The 17641-nt window shown below is 38.5% G+C and overlaps 1 protein-coding gene across 1 annotated transcript in view; it reads right to left on the reverse strand.

Moving 5' to 3' along the window:
• LOC127451923 (synaptic vesicle membrane protein VAT-1 homolog) overlaps positions 1 to 14128 on the reverse strand; it is a 55518-nt gene extending 41390 nt beyond the window's left edge. The window contains exons 1-2 of the mRNA XM_051716993.1: positions 13424 to 14128; positions 1866 to 2073 (exon numbers count right to left, since the gene is read on the reverse strand). Of these exons, the coding sequence (XP_051572953.1) occupies positions 1866 to 2073; positions 13424 to 13867 (652 nt within the window). The 5' untranslated portion in view covers positions 13868 to 14128. The remainder of the gene's footprint in view (positions 1 to 1865; positions 2074 to 13423) is intronic.
• Between the last annotated feature and the right edge of the window lie 3513 nt (positions 14129 to 17641).

Genomic DNA, 17641 nt, shown 5'->3' on the forward strand with positions numbered 1-17641 from the left:
CTTGGTCATAACACAGAAACACTTCAAAATAAAAGCTCCGCCAAAATAAAAGCTCAATTTAAATGAAAAAAGTATGACGGAAATAGATTACTACTGTATAGTTATGTAATATTCACCGTTATACTAATAATAATAAATCAACAGTAATTGTATTATTTTTAAGCAATATCTCACACCTGTAATGCTCTAATGCAGCACTTTGTTTGATAATAATATAATATCATGTTAAACTATTTGTTATACTTTCATTTGATTAAAGTTATTTTTTTAAACACCATTTTGACGATAAAATTGAAAAACTGCTGATATGGAGTTCTGAAAAAAAATGGCAGGTATCTGACTCTTTTGACGCTTTTGACCTGTCAATCATTTAGCACGTTCTCATAGTTTTGTAGTTGCAGCGAATTATTGAGACTTACTGCCATTTTTAAGCCATGTTGTTCATAACAGTTGTCAGTTGAGGGCGCTATTTTGCTGCTGTTGTTTTTAACAACTGTTTCTGCACAATGTCGCTCTCAATAAAGCTCATCTCGGTATCTTTAGAGTGCAGGGTTTTGGAAAGAGTGGGTGTGGCTAATCCAACGGCTCAGTCCCGTGGAAGTAGAATGGCTAAAATCACATACAGCACTTTTAATTGCGATTTTGGCAAATGTTTTTTCATTATTCCTACATTTTACATTTTTAAATGTCAGTGTTCGAAAACACATTTCCACATTTGCTTAAGTGATACATGATAGAGTATTTCTTTGTGCCTTTTTGTTTTTCTTTATTCCCCTTCCCGATTTATGTTCTTTTCTTCCACTGGTACCTTTTTTGCACACTGCATTCTGATGCAAGATCTCGTCATTGTGCAAAAGATGTGCACCAATCGGAATAGTGTATAAAACAAAAATGATGCAGCTTTCTGTGGTTTAAAAAAACAAAACAAAAAAAAAACAAAAAAAAGTGTCCATATCGCGATTGTGATTAATTGTGCAGCCCTAGTTCAGTATATTGATACCACAGACATTTGTCACTTAGCCTGAAATGTATTTGTCAAATTAATTAAATACAACATAGCAAGCCTTCATGAGCAAAAAAACAGCTACTACTGACAGCGATTTGCATTGAATCCAGACCACCTCATTTTGATTATCTGATTTACATTATCGTTACAAGCACGTTCTTTTGAATACACACACAAACATTTCCCCAATTCCCTTAATCACTTTAAATGTCACATAATTAAGAATAATTGTATATTCACAGTTAATAAAAAAAGTTTAAAAAAAAAAAGTCTTAAAACACGACCAGAGGATGGTCTTCACTGTCAGCAGAACATTGTCTATACATTTATAAATGAAACAGCTGCTAAGGGAATCAGACAATTTAATTTATTTATAAGCAACTACATGATTATCAAATATTCTACACTCACACCTGTACTTCCAGTATCTCCCAAAGTTAATTATTTAGAGAGCAGAGATTCCTAACACACCCCCACACATATATACAAATGCACAGTGTACAAGATCCCTTAGGGAGTACACTTGGCTACAGTTCTCTGCAGTTGCCACAAGAGGTTCGCTGATCCCTTCCCACACACACACACACACACACACACACACACACACACACACACACACACACACACACACACACTAATGATGTGAGCGCAAGAGTAAATTTAAAACATAACTGTGCTCTCTCGTTGATATAAAAGCCCCAGGGTTCCCTTTCACCAGCTGCAAGCATACACACAAACACTTACTCACACCTGCAAATGATGTATGTGTCCATTGTGACATTGGCTTGTGAAAATATAACTGCATTATGAAGCCTGTAATAGATTTCCATAATCAACCAAACCATGCACACTCACTTACCTGCTGCCATATGGATGAGTACACTCTGGTTTGGACGCAGGTGCCCAAAATCGAAGAGCATCATGTAGGCGGTGATGTAATTGACTGGAAGTGCCGCTGCCTCCTCAAAGCTCATGCCCTCGGGCATCAGGAAGGTGTGTATGGCTGCTGTCACCACCACTTCCTGCCACAGACCACTCCGATTCAGAACCACAACCTTATCACCCACCTACAGACGAGAATAGAGACAGATCAGCTCAGGGAAGGTCTGAAAAACATCTCCAGAATGTTTCGGCAACATGTCTTTCAGTTTTTAATGGAGTAGTTCACCCAAAAACGAAAATGTTGTATACATTTATCCAAGCTCAGCAGAATATTAATTAACGTGCAATTAACGTGGATGGTGACCAAGGGCTGTCAAGCTTGCAACTGGACAAAAAAGCACCATAAAAGCATCAGAAAATAGTGCATACAAATTGTGCTCTTTATTTCAGGTGTTCCGAGGCTATATGATATCTTTGTGTGAGGGACATTCTGCAGTTTGAGTTGTTTTTCACTGAAAATGATGCCTGAATGCCGTGGTCACCATTCACTCTCATTGTATGGAAAAGAGCGGCTTGGTCATGGAAGAAAGTAATTCGGGATTGTAACGATATGAGGGTGAGTATATGATGATGGACTTTTCATTTTTTGGTGAACAATTTCTTAAAGCGTTTTACTCCACAGTCACCATAGTAGCTCGATACCAATCCTGAGCATACATGTTCAGTAAATATATTCAGAATACAAAACAGAAGATTTGATCATGACCATCAAATCTCTACAAGGATGATTTGTTCATTAGCTATTAGCTTAGCGTTTTTTGGCAAGATGATATCACAGCTGGACAAATCTGGGGGTTCTCTTGTGTACGTTGTGTTATCCATTATCTTTCAAGACAGTTGGAATACCATGAACCTGTAGTTACTGTTGGCCATCTGGACTGTTTCTTTAATCTTTAGGCAGATAGATGCATTTCATTTGGGGTTGTTTAATAATATCTGCCATATCTGAAAATCCACCAGTCGCCTTGGAGTCCCATTCTGACACACACACACACACACACAGGAAAACTCATCGAGCAGACTTCCACAACTTCCGCTGCATGTCCAATTCCTTTTATCTCCTTGTTCCAAATGCAAACAAACGCACAAATGGTATGGTTTTTTTTTTTACTAAGTAAAAAAACTTCTCATCAACAACATCTGCACGATTAAAGCTGCTCTATGTAACGTTGTGCTCTCTAGTGACACCTGTGGTTGAAACTTAAAATTAAAGGCAATTTGCAGAAGAAAGCATTAGTCTTGTTCTGGTACTGCTCTTCTGGCGGATGAATCTCCCAATTTGTGCTTACCTGGACATCGCCTTGATCATGACTGGAGCCGGGGTCATATGTGCTATTTTCATGTTGATATGTTATACGATCGAACATTTGAAACGGAAATATTACTTGCTTTTATGAAGATCAACAACACTTATTTACATATTTGAATGCATTTTACACTTAAATCACTTTTCTGACACTACACTCAAAGCACTTTTAAATAGAGAACAGGGGACTCTCCTCAGCCACCACCAGTACATCTTAATGATTATTCAAGTGTTTTATCTACTAGTAATGTTTGAATTGTACTACAATTTTCAATTTAAGAGGTTAAACTCTTTAACTGATATGGCTGATACGAGTTCAATAGAAGACTTTATTTTTATACTATATTGTCCAGCCTCAGTTACTACAACAGCATGTCTATGCAATGCTCACAATAACACCGTAAACTAAAAAAATAAAATGGAGGATTCAGTAATTATGGGGATAAAATATACTTGATTAAACGTAAAAATAATATGCTTAAATACGCAATATAACAAAAGTCAATTTCAGAAGTCAAACATATTAACATGTAACAGTAACTTCACAAGACAACGTAGATACATCGCGATCGGTTAACACACAAGTAACATTCGATTCATAAAAGCATGACAAGCAATATAAGCTTCATCAACCCTACCAGAAAACATATCCAAGCAATATAGCAGTTAAACAACTTCGCCAAAGGGATATCAGATAAACATCCATCTAGACTGCAATGATGCTGTCCTGAACTGTGTGAGTGTGACTGAATGGAGCTGAACAGCATAGTTAAGTTTCTCCAGCCGGACCATGAGACAGTTCTCACTTCTTTCCAGTGTGTGCGGACATGACGTAATGACGCAAGGATGAACGTCATAAGCCAGCGATTTCGCGCCAAATTGAACCTGACAGCTCAAAATACAAATCGTTTTTATAGGCTTACAGTGGTTAATCGGTGTAAGGTAAGGACACTGTTTTGAACACTGACTGTGTAAATACTTAATCAATAATGGCATTTTGTTCATTTTTATCCAAAAAAAATCTTACATAGTGCAGCTTTAAAGTTAGCATTCATGTCCGTTGCACAAATGGTACAGGAGTTCAAGCCTAAGTTTAATATTTATGGTTAAATGTTTGTCCAAATCCTCATGTATAATCAAAAGCAAGTGCTACTAATGAATACTTTTAAAGGTGAAGTGTGGAATTTCTGTGCCACAAGCATCACCAAAAAGAACGACAAAAGTACCTATGTGGGACATTCTAAAACGTTTAACAAGAAAAACGCTTAACGTGGCTCAATGTGCTAAAACAGTGATATTTGAAGAACAAATTCAGTATACACCTTATTGATTATGTATACTATACACAGGCAAGCAGATGAGCCCAGAATCTGAACGCAATGCACATTAAGCATTTTCTTTATGACATTTTCAATGGGAGGAAATCGCTTAACGTGCAACCTTACGCATTGCGATTGTGGGCTCATCTGCCTGCATGTAGAATGCATCATCAATAACGTGCACACTGAATTTAGTCTTCAAACGATAGCAGATTTTGCCATTACAGATAACTAACATGGTGGAAAGGGCTGATAGTTTTTAAATTAAATTTAAAGAATGTAAAAAAATCTTTGACTTTCCGTACCAAGATGGGCACATACATACAGTAGAGATTACAAGGAGTCCAAAAATAAATAAAATCCCAGGTGCAGTTTATTGTGCAACCAAAATCCCAATAATAACCAGAAACAATTTGGTGCATAATGCGGGACTTATAACTAAACAATCCAAACCACACAAGGGGCTATTATTTTGAAATGACATTCATTATATATATATATATATATATATATATATATATATAAATAAAAGAGAGAGAGAGAAAGAGAGAGCGCATTGGAATAGAGCTAAGTATTCATCAAATGAAGCTTTTTATAGCATATATATATATATATATATATATATATATATATATATATATATATATATATATATATATATATATATATATATTCACCAGATGAAGAGTTGTGTGGGTGGGTGTGTATATACACACACACCCACCCACCCACCCACCCACACACTTCACCAGATGATGTTTAGTTAGGAATCGACTGGCACATTTTCATACACTCCATTTTACTTTGCATGTCCTCGCTTCAATTTTGCTTATTTGAATATCTCATCAAAATAGTGCCAAACATGAAAGAATTAAAAAAAAATAACAACAACTATCAGCGTATATTTTTTGCAGATAACCGAAAGTTCCAAAAAGCAACTATCGGGATAGATTAATCTGTAAAAACGATATACCTCTAATCAATACTTTAGATTCATGTATCAATATTTCTATTAAACCATTTGTGTATTCATATCATGTAAACACACAAAGTAGGCACACTGTTGCTTCCAAATCAATTTAATGAGCTCACCAAGAGACAAACATGCAATGTTCCGATGTAACTGAAATATACCCAAATGAATTGGAATTTAAATTAGAATTGATGCGTAATAGAATCAAATGATAATATTGTGATGTATCGCAAAATATTGTACCGTGACGTGTGTTTTGCAATACCTATTATATCGTGAGGTGCCAGACGACACCCAGCCCTAATATAGTATACATCAATAAGATGCATACTGAATTTGGTCTTCAAATATCAGTGTATAATACATTAAGCCACGTTAAGTGTTTTACATGTTAAGCGTTTTAGAATATCCCAGCTCTGTTTCCATCCAAGTTGCAAACGTAATTTATGTGAAAAATCTGAATTACTGAATAAATGCAGCATTTCTTTCCCATGTGTTTAAGAGAACAAAATAATCACTTCTGGGAAATTAGCACAAAACAGAAATAAAATGGAAGTTGAAGCCATTGTGGCTCTTTTTTTTAATTATTATTATTTCCTCCCCAATTTGGAATGCACAATTCCCAATGCGCTCAAGTCCTCGCGGTGGCGTAGTGACTCACCTCAACATTGTGGCTCTTTTATTAAATGTTATAATTTTGGGCAGACAAAATGCTCTGACAAACGTCATGTTTGCTAGCATTTAGCAGCAGATGCCTTATATTTAGGAGCAAAAGCATGTCAGACACTTCTGGGAGGTAATAGTAGCAAATCATTTTGATGACAAGCATTTCAGAATAACTTGGATGATATTGATGCTATTCTCTGAGCAAATTAGGTATTCGCATGGCAAGTCACGTGACTTTTGATTTGCATCTATCTTGCTCTAACAATTCTATATGAATATATTTGGTAAATGTGATTCTTAGTTTGTGCATGTCTTCTTACGCAACACAAGAATATACGTTTTTAATGCATATTTTATAGATTCGTTACCCATCTTGTCGTTTCCATTCAGCATTTTTTATTCAAAATTCCAAAATTCACATAAAAATGTGGATGGAAACCGACTCGATAGCTCTTTTCAAAGTCTTCCATTGGTGGGATAAATAGTCCCACCATTGTTGGGCTGGTCTGGATGCTCAAACAAATGAAGCAATGTTTTCATAGAGCCACAGTGTTTATAATATTCAGCAGAATCAACCTTTGGATTGGCTTGCTTAAGAGTTGTCACTACATTTTAAGATGGGATGGTATTTTAACATCTCAAAAAAAAAAACAAAAAAAAAACAAAAAAAAAAAAACCACACACCACTTCACTTTTAAGCTGTGCTTGAAATGCATGAAGGTATTGACGCAAACTAATCCAAACTTTGTAATGCACACAATCAAAAACACTTCTAAATGTTTCATCCTCCAGTTGTGTGTTTTCTCAATCAGTAGTATCATAAACATTCCACTTCCTTCACCACTCTTTCTGTCTATCAATTCTTTTCATCTCCTGCCTCTCTTCACCATTTTCTCCCCCTCCATCCCTCTTTATTTCTAAAGATCAGTTCCTCTCATCGGGGGGCAAGCAGATCCTTTAGCCTCCATGAGCTCGAGAGAAGACGACACACACACAAATGTCAGAAAAGCATCTATTCCTTTATTTCTCGTTTTCTAAGGACACAAACGATCATTGTAACTTCAGGAACCACACACACACACACACGCTTTGCCCAAAAATAACTGCAAACACACTCATTTACCCAACATTTCCATCACAGACAGGAAGACACACACAGTCTAATAGGCCCTAGGGACACATGGGCATCTTCTATACCGTCCAATTAGAGAGAGGGACTACTCCCAAGCTGATTCGTTTGTGTCCCAGTTCATCTCTCCCTTCTCGTCTGTCTCGGTCTTGCTTTCTGCAGTCCATCTCTGCCATTTCTCTTCCTCCTTTAATTGGAAGCTCTGTACATCAGAGATCAATGGACCTTAAAGTATCGACCAAGATACATGGTCATGACTTACCAGACGGGGAAAATCGGCCCTCTCCCCCTCCCCTTTCTCTCTCCCGCTGACACTCACAACAGCAGACTTGGAAAACAGACGAGTCACACTTGTCACAAACTTATACTTTGTATTCTAAACTTGTACAATCATTCACACACAAACACACTTTTCAGCTGAGATAGCAAAGATCAAGGCCAGCTGAATGTCGTAAGATATTTGTCACTTGGCTGCACTCCTCAGTGAGTCTCTCCTGTCGCTTCCTTTCCTGTTTGCATGCACGTACACACACACACACACACACACACACAGGCTTTTAAGGGCAAAGTGGTCTCGCATAGCCAGGCTTTTGACTATCGGCATAAAATCTGGTCCAATTTGCAGCTTATTCTGACCAAGAACTGACCACTTAGACAGGAAGTCTAACCAAGAAGAAAAACGAAGAATCAACATTCATTTTGCTTTTTCAGAGTGTTATGGTATCATCTATTATAATGGCATACTATGCATTTAGGGGAGGGTTTATCTGAAAAAGTGGATACCACAATAGACCAGCATGAGAAAATACTCAAACAATTGTCGGCTTGTGACTAGATGTACAGAAAACACCATCAGCATGACCAGTGAATGACTCTTCTGAGATAGCTCTTTATTTAAGCAAAAAATACCTACATCAGTTGAAGCAGTAACTGAATTATTCCTACTGATGTGCAGGCAATGACTTTCGCCATGTTTAACTTGAATGAAATAAAAACTGTTATGGTATTATGTAATGTTGCACTGAAGGCTTGTGATACTGAAATCAGGAAGTGTAGTTACTGACTGGTTGCTTTTGACAATGGGTCATTAAAAGATACACATGAGTTTTGTTGTTAACAGTGGAATTTTAAGATATATAATACATTTTTAATAAATAGTTAGGATCAATTATTGGATTGCATTTATGCCTCTATAAAGTCTGTTTAAACGCAACATTTAGAAGAATTAAAATACATTTATTTTTTGTTATATCTGCTCTGTTGAAATGTAAAATTATCTTATAATTTGGCAAAAGCCTGCTGAGGGCAGTAAGTGCAATTTTATTTCCATAAATTCTTCAAGTGCTAAAAGAATCATTATTGGAACTGTTAAGGGACCAGAATCATTCAATTACTTACGATTCCCACCCCTAGTAAACAGACAGTTGGTGTTGCATGGGAATGCCATCTGAGACTAAAGGATAAAGGCTCATGCAATATGTCTATCAGCAAAATGTCCAACCATGTTGCTGTGGAAATGAGTATTATTCTACTCAATATCTTGGCTCATTAAAGCTACGGTGTCTCCCAGCAGTGATTTTGTCGATTTGATCTGTTTGTTTTGTAAGGGATGAAAGTCGCCCTAGAGTTAAGGCTCTGGGCAGCTGACACCAAGGACACTGTCTCTAAATCCCATGTAGGAGTAGAGAGATATTGAGATCACAATCCTGTTTTATTACCACTGTGCCTTTGAGCAAGACACTCAACCCTAGTTTGTGTGTGTGTGTGTGTTGGGGGATGGTATCCTTGCAGTTACAGTGCTGTTGCTTTAGATGAAAAGCATACATAGAGTAAGCAAGAAAACACAATTAATACATATGCTGTATGGGACCCCGATTCTGTTGTAATCTGTTAGTAATATCCATTCTGTATTTAAACAAAAGAGCGGACCATTTTGTAGGCAATATTATTTACAAGTTCATACAGATAAGACAGTATTCTATTAAACAAAACAGAAAGAGACCTTTATTATTATTTATAAGGACTGTCAAATAACATTTTTAATCAATGCCGATTAATCAATATGGCGATGAATTAAATCACAAAAAAATAAACAATTTAAAAAAAAATATATTTGCAGAGAAAGGCCCCCCAAATAAAAATTATAAAATATATCATGCTTAAATAATACCCAATTATAAATATAATATTTAACGAATATAACAATTAAGATAATCAAATAGACTTTATATTATTTTGGCAGACAAGCACTGATTAGACAATACAAAATATATATTAACATTAGCAGTCGACCTCACTAATCGACTAGTCAGATGTTGGACGACTAGTCGACCACCATAGCACATCCCTACTTGAGACCTCTGTATTTAGAATGGCGCACCATCTAGCTTTGTCTAAACACAAGAACACGTCCTCATCGAGCATTCTGCTGTGGTTTGTTGACATCTGCAGATGCAGACCCGTAAAAAACATCCAGGTGAAACTTCAAGCTTTAATTGCTCCCTTTTTTTAACGCGTTATTTTTTTTTTTTAATATTATTAAACACACTGAATTAACGCATTAAATCTACAGCCCTAATGTTTATATGTACTTATCCACAGTTTATCTTAACCAACCACTGGGCGCAGCCATAATGCAGATGGACTGTTTTCTGGGTCTGGTCTCCTTAAGAAGCAATGTAAAAACTATTGAAACAAGCGATCCAGATGGAGCCAACCATCATCTTACGTGATAGCTGAAGTAAAACTTAGCTCAGGCTCAACTTATGCCGTTCTTGGCTGTCATGCCAATCTGAAGTGGTTTATGATGTCAGCGAAACTAACCTCGATCCATCGCTTCATGTCACCTACCCGCTCTTTTAATGAGGCACTTTCAAAAGACGGTCATCGCGACTCTGTAAAGTATCTGCACTACTTTGCCAGTTTGTACAAATTTAATACGCTAAACATCACTTAATCGGCTCAGAATTTATGCAGATGCAAGTGAAAACACTGGAGACCAGAAAAAGAAAACAGGCTTCGGGGGACACTTCCGCATTCCAAGAAAAAGGTGGATGAAACCGATGGTTCCAACTCTTAATTATGATTGGATTAGCCATGTTCTAAAACATGGAAGAATGCAGATAAACGCACACCTGTCTCCGCACATTCTGCATTAATGCTCCAAATTGATTTCTTGTTTGGCAACAATAAACATCCCACAGTTAGGCTGATGAACACCCCATTTCTGTGGTACAATCACTTTAATACACAGCCTCTTCTGACTGTTATTTTGACTGGTCACCATTTGTTTTAAATTGCTCTTTTTTTTGTCAACTACCCATTTTTTATTTTTTTTTTTTGCCTGTTATTATGACTTCTAATAACTCAACTTTTAATATTTTTTTTATATGAAACTGTGCTTGGTCACTTTATCCACTTCTGCTTTGTTTAAACCCTGCAATTGTCAAATTAGGTCATACTTTTATCATAGCACCAGTATTGTTACATAACAGAGACTCTTCTGCTCTACTTCTGTAACCCCTTCTCTCTTTTAACATTGGGAAACTTTGTCACCCCTTCTAGTTCTGTTGTGACATTCTGGTGTAGTGAAACTTTTTTATTATTATTATTATTTTTTCCACAATGATACAACTCTAAATATGCTCATTCTTTTAGTACTAAAAAAAAAACTCAGCCTTCAACTCACAAAACCATAAATCTTCTTTTATAGCATAGTTAAACTGCTCTTAAATGCGAGTAATGCTACACTTGAAAAGACTCGGTGTTCCAGTATGTCAAATACTCCCCAAATCTCCTTTTTGTATACTTTTCCTAGACCAGAAATGTTACACAGCACCAGATTCAACTAAATGCCCCATGTCTCTGCTGTTCACTTACTGATATTCTCTGTGTCGCTGTTTATCACCGACCTGTCAAATCACACACATAAAGGGAGGGAGAAAGAGCGAGCGAGAAAGAGGAAATTCCAGGCTGACAATGTGGTCCAGAGGAAAATAATTGTGAACAGATGCATCGGATCCTTGTAGCAGAACTCTGATAAACGGTGTGTGCGTATAAGCAACAAGTATTATGAATTATTCATTATGAAAATGCTAATAAAGGCCGAGAGTGGGCACAAGAGGGCAGTTTAGGCATAACATCTGTCAGGTCATGTGCGAGTGTGTCATGGTCTATAGCATCCACCTCTACAGCTCTCAAGAGTGTGTTTAGAGAGATGTTTAGAACATCGAAACAGTGCCATCTTCTCTCCATTTCTTACTCCGGACATCATGATCAGCAAATTCCACTTCTCACATGCTCCAAACAACATCAGCTTCCCCAAACACCATCAAATCTCCAAATGTGAGAAGCAGAAATTGTTTGCTTGCTGACACGGTAAAAGAGAGAGAGAGAGAGCGAGAAAGGGGTGGATGATGACCTTTTTAATTCAATATCGGTGACAGACGAGGCTGAGGTAGGGCTGAACTATATCTTCCTCCTCTGCATCACCAACCAGCCAACGCCTTAGTGCTCTCCCTTTCACGTTATTAGTTTTAAAGGGATAGTTCACCCATAAATGGCAATTCTGTCATTATTTACACCTCCTTATGTCGTTCCAAACCCTTCCATGGAACTCCAAACTCAATTGGCACACACTTTCATTGCATCTTTTGGCCATACAATGAAAGTGAATGGTGACTGAGGTCACTCAGTCGCTTAGATCTCATTTTATGTTCCACGGAATAAAGTCATACGGGTTTGGATTTTTTTTTTTTTTGCAAACGGTCCCTTTAAATTTGCATTTTCACAGTTTAAAGTGACTGGTGTTCATCAACTAGGTTTATTCTGTGTAACACAAATATCAAATCCTTTCAACCAACTCTCACAAAGACAGAAGGTGCCATGATGCGTTGCCATGGAGACCAGTGCAACGACCACCAGGCATGACTCATCGATTTGTTCATATGGAGCACATAGGAAGGCGCCAGTCAATCACTCCACGTCATACTAAGGCTACACTGCTTTTGATGGAGCACTGTAACCCGAGAAGTAAGGTTTATTTACAGTATTTAATCCAATGGAATCGTTCTGGCCAACTATACAAAAAAGTCTGTTTTACCATATCGTAATACTAAGAAATTGTTTTTCATTGGAATGATGCCTACACAAATAGGCGTTGACGTTCAGACAAGGGGTGGCTTTAATTGTTGTTGTTTGAAATGACAAAAGAGGAGAACAAAATCTGTAATGAATGTTGTCAGAGAGTATGTCGGTGTCACAATGCGCGCGATGCATATGACAAAAGGCGCGTGCGATTACAATTTTTCCCTCGCGCGCCTCGCCCTTTTTTCTGCGCGTGGGGAAAGTCTCCACGCGCCCACATGACACTGGGCATAAAGCGGCGACGGTTAAGAGAAAAAAAAAAAAAAAAAAAAAAATGTATAAACCACTCCTTAGATACTTTTGTATGTCTGCAAGACTTAAATCATCCAAAGCTGTCTATCTCTGAGTGAAATAAAGGAGCGCGCGCAAGAGGGGCGGTGGTTCTACACTGAACTCGAGCGACGCGACGAGAACGCCGTCATTATAGTTAAAGAAAAATATACAGCTGCGTTGGTTATAAATGGAACGTTCTAGTCGCGCCGCGTAGCTGTGGATGCGTTTCCTCGGGCAAACAGTCAATGTATCCATTGCAAATTCTTGATTTGATTACTGATACATTATAATTGACAACTTCACAGCTTATTATCATCATCATCATCATTATTAACCGACTAACCGTTAACAAACTGAGAACGAGCGGTGTGTTACTTTCGATTAGTCGGGCACACTGGCAAAACGAGTGACAACTCCAAAGCAAAGCTCGCCCTCCCGTGAACGTTTAACGTTCCGGCACACTGCTCGGGTCAACGCGACAAGAGCTCCGGTGCTACCGGAGCCCCTCCCGCTCCCCTTTTGTCTCCGATGGAGGACAAGTGAGTTAATATGACAAGAGTATGAGAATGAGTTGTTCGTTTGAATGACTGATTCAGCTTTGCACATGAACATTTGCTGAACAAATATATAACTAAATTACTCTTTAAAGTGAACATATACTTACTTTTCTGTCCGTCACGTCTTCTCCGACCTCCTCGATGATCCCGGAGCACTCCATGCCCGGCGTTACCGGCGGGGAGGGGAGCCGGTCGTACAGTCCCTGTCTCGCCATCAGATCGGCGAAGTTTAGCCCGCACATTTTCACGCGCACCATCACCTCGCCGCTCTTGAGCTCTGGTTTCCCCTTCTTCACCTGGAGCTTCACCTTATCATAGCCGCCGTAACCGGTGAGCACCAGTGCCCGGTAGCTGAAGGTGTCCTCCTCGGGTGCTTTCTCCGCGGCGGGCGCTGGGGTGGCGGCGGCTGCTGCGGCGGCCTCGGTGGACGCGCTGGTGGGAGGTGGGTCAGGTTTGCTCTCGGTTTTCGGGGACTCAGCGGGCGTCTTGGTCTCCTGCTGCTTCTGCTCCTCGGCGTTTTGCTGTTGGGCAGGTGCGTCTTCGCCGGACATGGTCGGAGTTTGAGCAGAGAACCTTTGAGCAGAAAAGCGTGGAGATTTGTGTTTGTTTTTCTGCCTCGCGCAGGCGGATGAAAGAGCGCTCACACAAAAGAACACAAAATATATTAACTGGTCACACGGTCCACGGTTTTCTCAGCCTTTGCAAAAGGATGCTGGAGCCTGAGAAGGTGGAGACAGAAAGTAAAGGAGTGGAAGATGCCTCACGACGACTAGCGAGTGACCCGAGGCTCTGACAACTATTGAGAAAAAACGAGGCGAGGCGTGGCGAGCTGCAAAGCCTGGAGAAATGGAGTCGGGGGGGGGGGGGGGTTTAATGGATTGAAGAGTGCAATGAGTTAATGTGCGCCCTGATAGGCAGCTGTGCTGACTTCAATTTAGTAAATGCATTAAAGCTGTTTTTACTACTCAGCTGAAATTCTGACGAGAGAATGAGAGGAAGAGGAATTCTGGCTGAGTGTTATGCACTTGTAGAAATTAATCTTAAAACGTGCCCTTTTTAATCTGGTGTACTGTTGAAATGTATAGATATGTAACAAGGGTCGGCTCCACAGGGGGGTAAATGACTCGACGTCAAATGTTTCCACCTAAAATGTGGCCGAATAAGGTGAAATGAGGTTTGCCTCCTTCCACAATTAATAAACAATAATTATCTGAGGTGAACTTTCAAGCTAAACTATCAGGATCACGTCAGTGGGCCTACATCGCCAAGCCTGGTTGTGGTTAACACGGCAGATGAAGAAAGTGAAATTTAGCCAAATATCAATAAAACCCAAATTATTGAAGGATCAGAAGTGAAAGACTGAAGGACATACTGTATATCTGCACTCAGTGAAGAAGTGGAGGATGGAGTTGCTCTTCACATATGTTGATCTGTTAGCTGGAATGGGGCCCTCCATTCTTTTATTAATTGATCAGTATGTAGATGCACTGCGTGATTGATTTGATATATTCTTTTATATCAACAAGTGTTTGCTTGGAGTTCGGAAAGATTTAAACGCATCGTTAATTATCAAGACTAAAAGATCACAAAGAGCTCATCTGTGTATAGGAGCATAATCATCAGCTGTTAAGGAAAGTCCGGTGGTAGTTTTTGATGCTATTTAGTTTTGGGAGAAAATAAAATAAAATGTGCTTTTTAACCCAGGGAAACTTTATAATAAAAAGAGATGCTCCAACATAAGGCAACACCGCTTATCTGCATGCCGGGTGCAGAATATTGTGCTTCAGTGTAACTGGAGACTTTGGAGTCGCTTCAAAAGTTTATTTTAGGTGAATAGAGGTGCACAATATGTTGGCCTACTTTACAGCATCCCACAGGTTTTTCTTCTGCAACAGTTTATAAAAGAAATGTGATGTCTGTCAGACAACCCACCAAAGAATTAGTAACACACTCCATAAAAATGTTGTTCTTTAATTTGTCCACAGCATCTCACAGATAAACATGTGGACTATTTATAATAACAGGAACATAAATTGACTGTTCAATGCATTTAATTTGAACACAAGCAATGCTTAAAATAATGAGGATGAATAGAGACGCAACTTCTCAAAGTTTATCACGCTGAAAGTAACTACATGAACAGTGCTGTCAGCCCGCTTAAATATTACAAAAAGCATCTTTCAATGAATCCCTTTAAAAGCACCACAGCCAAAAATAATAAACTCACTAGTTTGTTGTTGGAGGACTTGTGGAATACCCTGTCCCATTTGTAGGATGTTTACCTTTATATGACTTCTGTGACTGTCTGTATTACATCCGATCGTCTTCAGTCTGTTATTCAAATGCTCCCAAACTGATGCTTTAAGTCCCTTTTTATGGTTATGAGACTGGTAGTTTGAATTCCTTTCTTATATTTTGGAGTTCGTGTGTTTAAGGTGCAGTTTCATGTGAATTGAAAGTGCACGTTCAGTCCACGACAGGCAGCCTCCTTCCGTAACCATAACAGCAGCCAGTAACCAGCCAGGCACAAGCGCGAGAGATATTCGCTTTTAGGCTTACAACTAAAAACTCCTTTATATTATTAATTTATATATTACATATACAGTATTTTTGCCACGTGTAAATAAAGCATTTTGTGTCTTAAATTAACCGTGCAATTTTTAATCGCGGACAGTTAATGGTGAAACCATATAATGGCAACATCCCTAAACAGCACCAGTCATTTTAGTCGCATTACAGTAGCTACTGTTATGGTAAAGTGAATGTGTGCCCCCTTAAGTAATTCATCCTGGTGCCGACACTGAATGTAACCTATTGACCTGTTTCAGTGACGTCACTTTTCCCCCACAGCCGCCATATTTGTGACCATCAGCAGGAGGAAACGATGGCAGTGAATGGAAAAACACCCGTAAAACGATATCAAGAAAAACCTAAAAAAGTGCTGTTGATCCATGCCAAGTCCCAGTAAAGGTGTATACAGGTCTGAGGTCAGCACAAATATTGCCAACTTTTACGTTTAAATATATTTAATCCACGATTCAACTCTGTTCGCCGGCGAGTCTGTTGTGTGACTGGCGAGTGCACACGTCTACCGGTACATCACCTTAAACATCTCTCATTCAGAAGTTACACGTTTGTGTTGTTATCTGTTCTGATTTGGTCAAAATATTACAAAACGTCTATGATGATCCCGTCTGTATAAATGTAAGAGCTGCTTTTAACTCATGAAGAATACACAGAAAGCAACCAAGGCATATTCGTGAATAAGAATAATATGTTTACATTAGTCTGGTGGTGTGAATAAAGTCTGTGCTTCACAATCTTATGATGTGTTTATTGACTACAGTATTTGAATACAAATTCAGATTTTTAGAAGAATATTTCATCTCCATAGGTCCATAAAATGCAAGCGAATGGTGACCAGAACTTTGAAGGTCAAAAAAGCACAAAGGCAGCATAAAAGTAATCCACACGAGTCATGTGGTTTAATATGTCTTCTGAAGCGATAGACAGGTGTGGGTGAGAAACAGATCAATATTTATTTATTTTTGTCCTATAAATTATTCTCCCTGCCCAGTAGGTGGCAATATACACAAAGAATGGGAATCGCCAAAAACAAAAGAAGAATGGGACAGAGAATGTGGAGATTTATAATAAGAAACAACTTAAATATTGATCTGTTTCTCACCCACACCTATTATATCATTTGTGAAGATATGGATTTAACAACTGGAGTCATATGGATTACTTTTATGTTGCCTTTATATACTTTTTGGACCTTCATAATTCTGGTCACCTTTCACTTGCATTGTATGGACCTACAGAGCTGAACTATTGTTCTAAATCGCTTGTGTTCAGCAGAAAAAGAAAGTCATATTTTCATTCAGAATTTTCAATGTACGGTCTGAAATGCAACTGTCCTCGCGTTCCACCGCTGAACAACAACTGCGAGTAAACATCCCGTCTCCGTCGAAGAAATGTAAGCTGAAGTATGTACAAACTAACATTAATCTTTAACAACGCAATCAAACTGGAGAGTAGCCAAAACAACTGCAATACAACATTGTCCACCATCTTGTTTTGGACTGAATGCGTCACATGACTAAAAATGAATCATCGTTTTCGAAAGCATCCGTTTTCACAGTCCACACCACAACGCGAAAACTGCGTTTTCTAATTTATCCACTTTGGAGTGCGTTTTCAAAAAGCTCAGTTTTCGTGGACAAAAACGCAGTCTCAGTGTGTACAGAAGGCCAAAACGGAGAGAAAAAGATGCGTTTTCAAATGAAAACGTATTAGTGTGGACAAGGCCTACAATTATTGTG

This window comes from Myxocyprinus asiaticus, chromosome 14 (assembly GCF_019703515.2).
Source record: "Myxocyprinus asiaticus isolate MX2 ecotype Aquarium Trade chromosome 14, UBuf_Myxa_2, whole genome shotgun sequence".
In the NCBI taxonomy this organism is placed as follows: Eukaryota; Metazoa; Chordata; class Actinopteri; order Cypriniformes; family Catostomidae; genus Myxocyprinus; species Myxocyprinus asiaticus.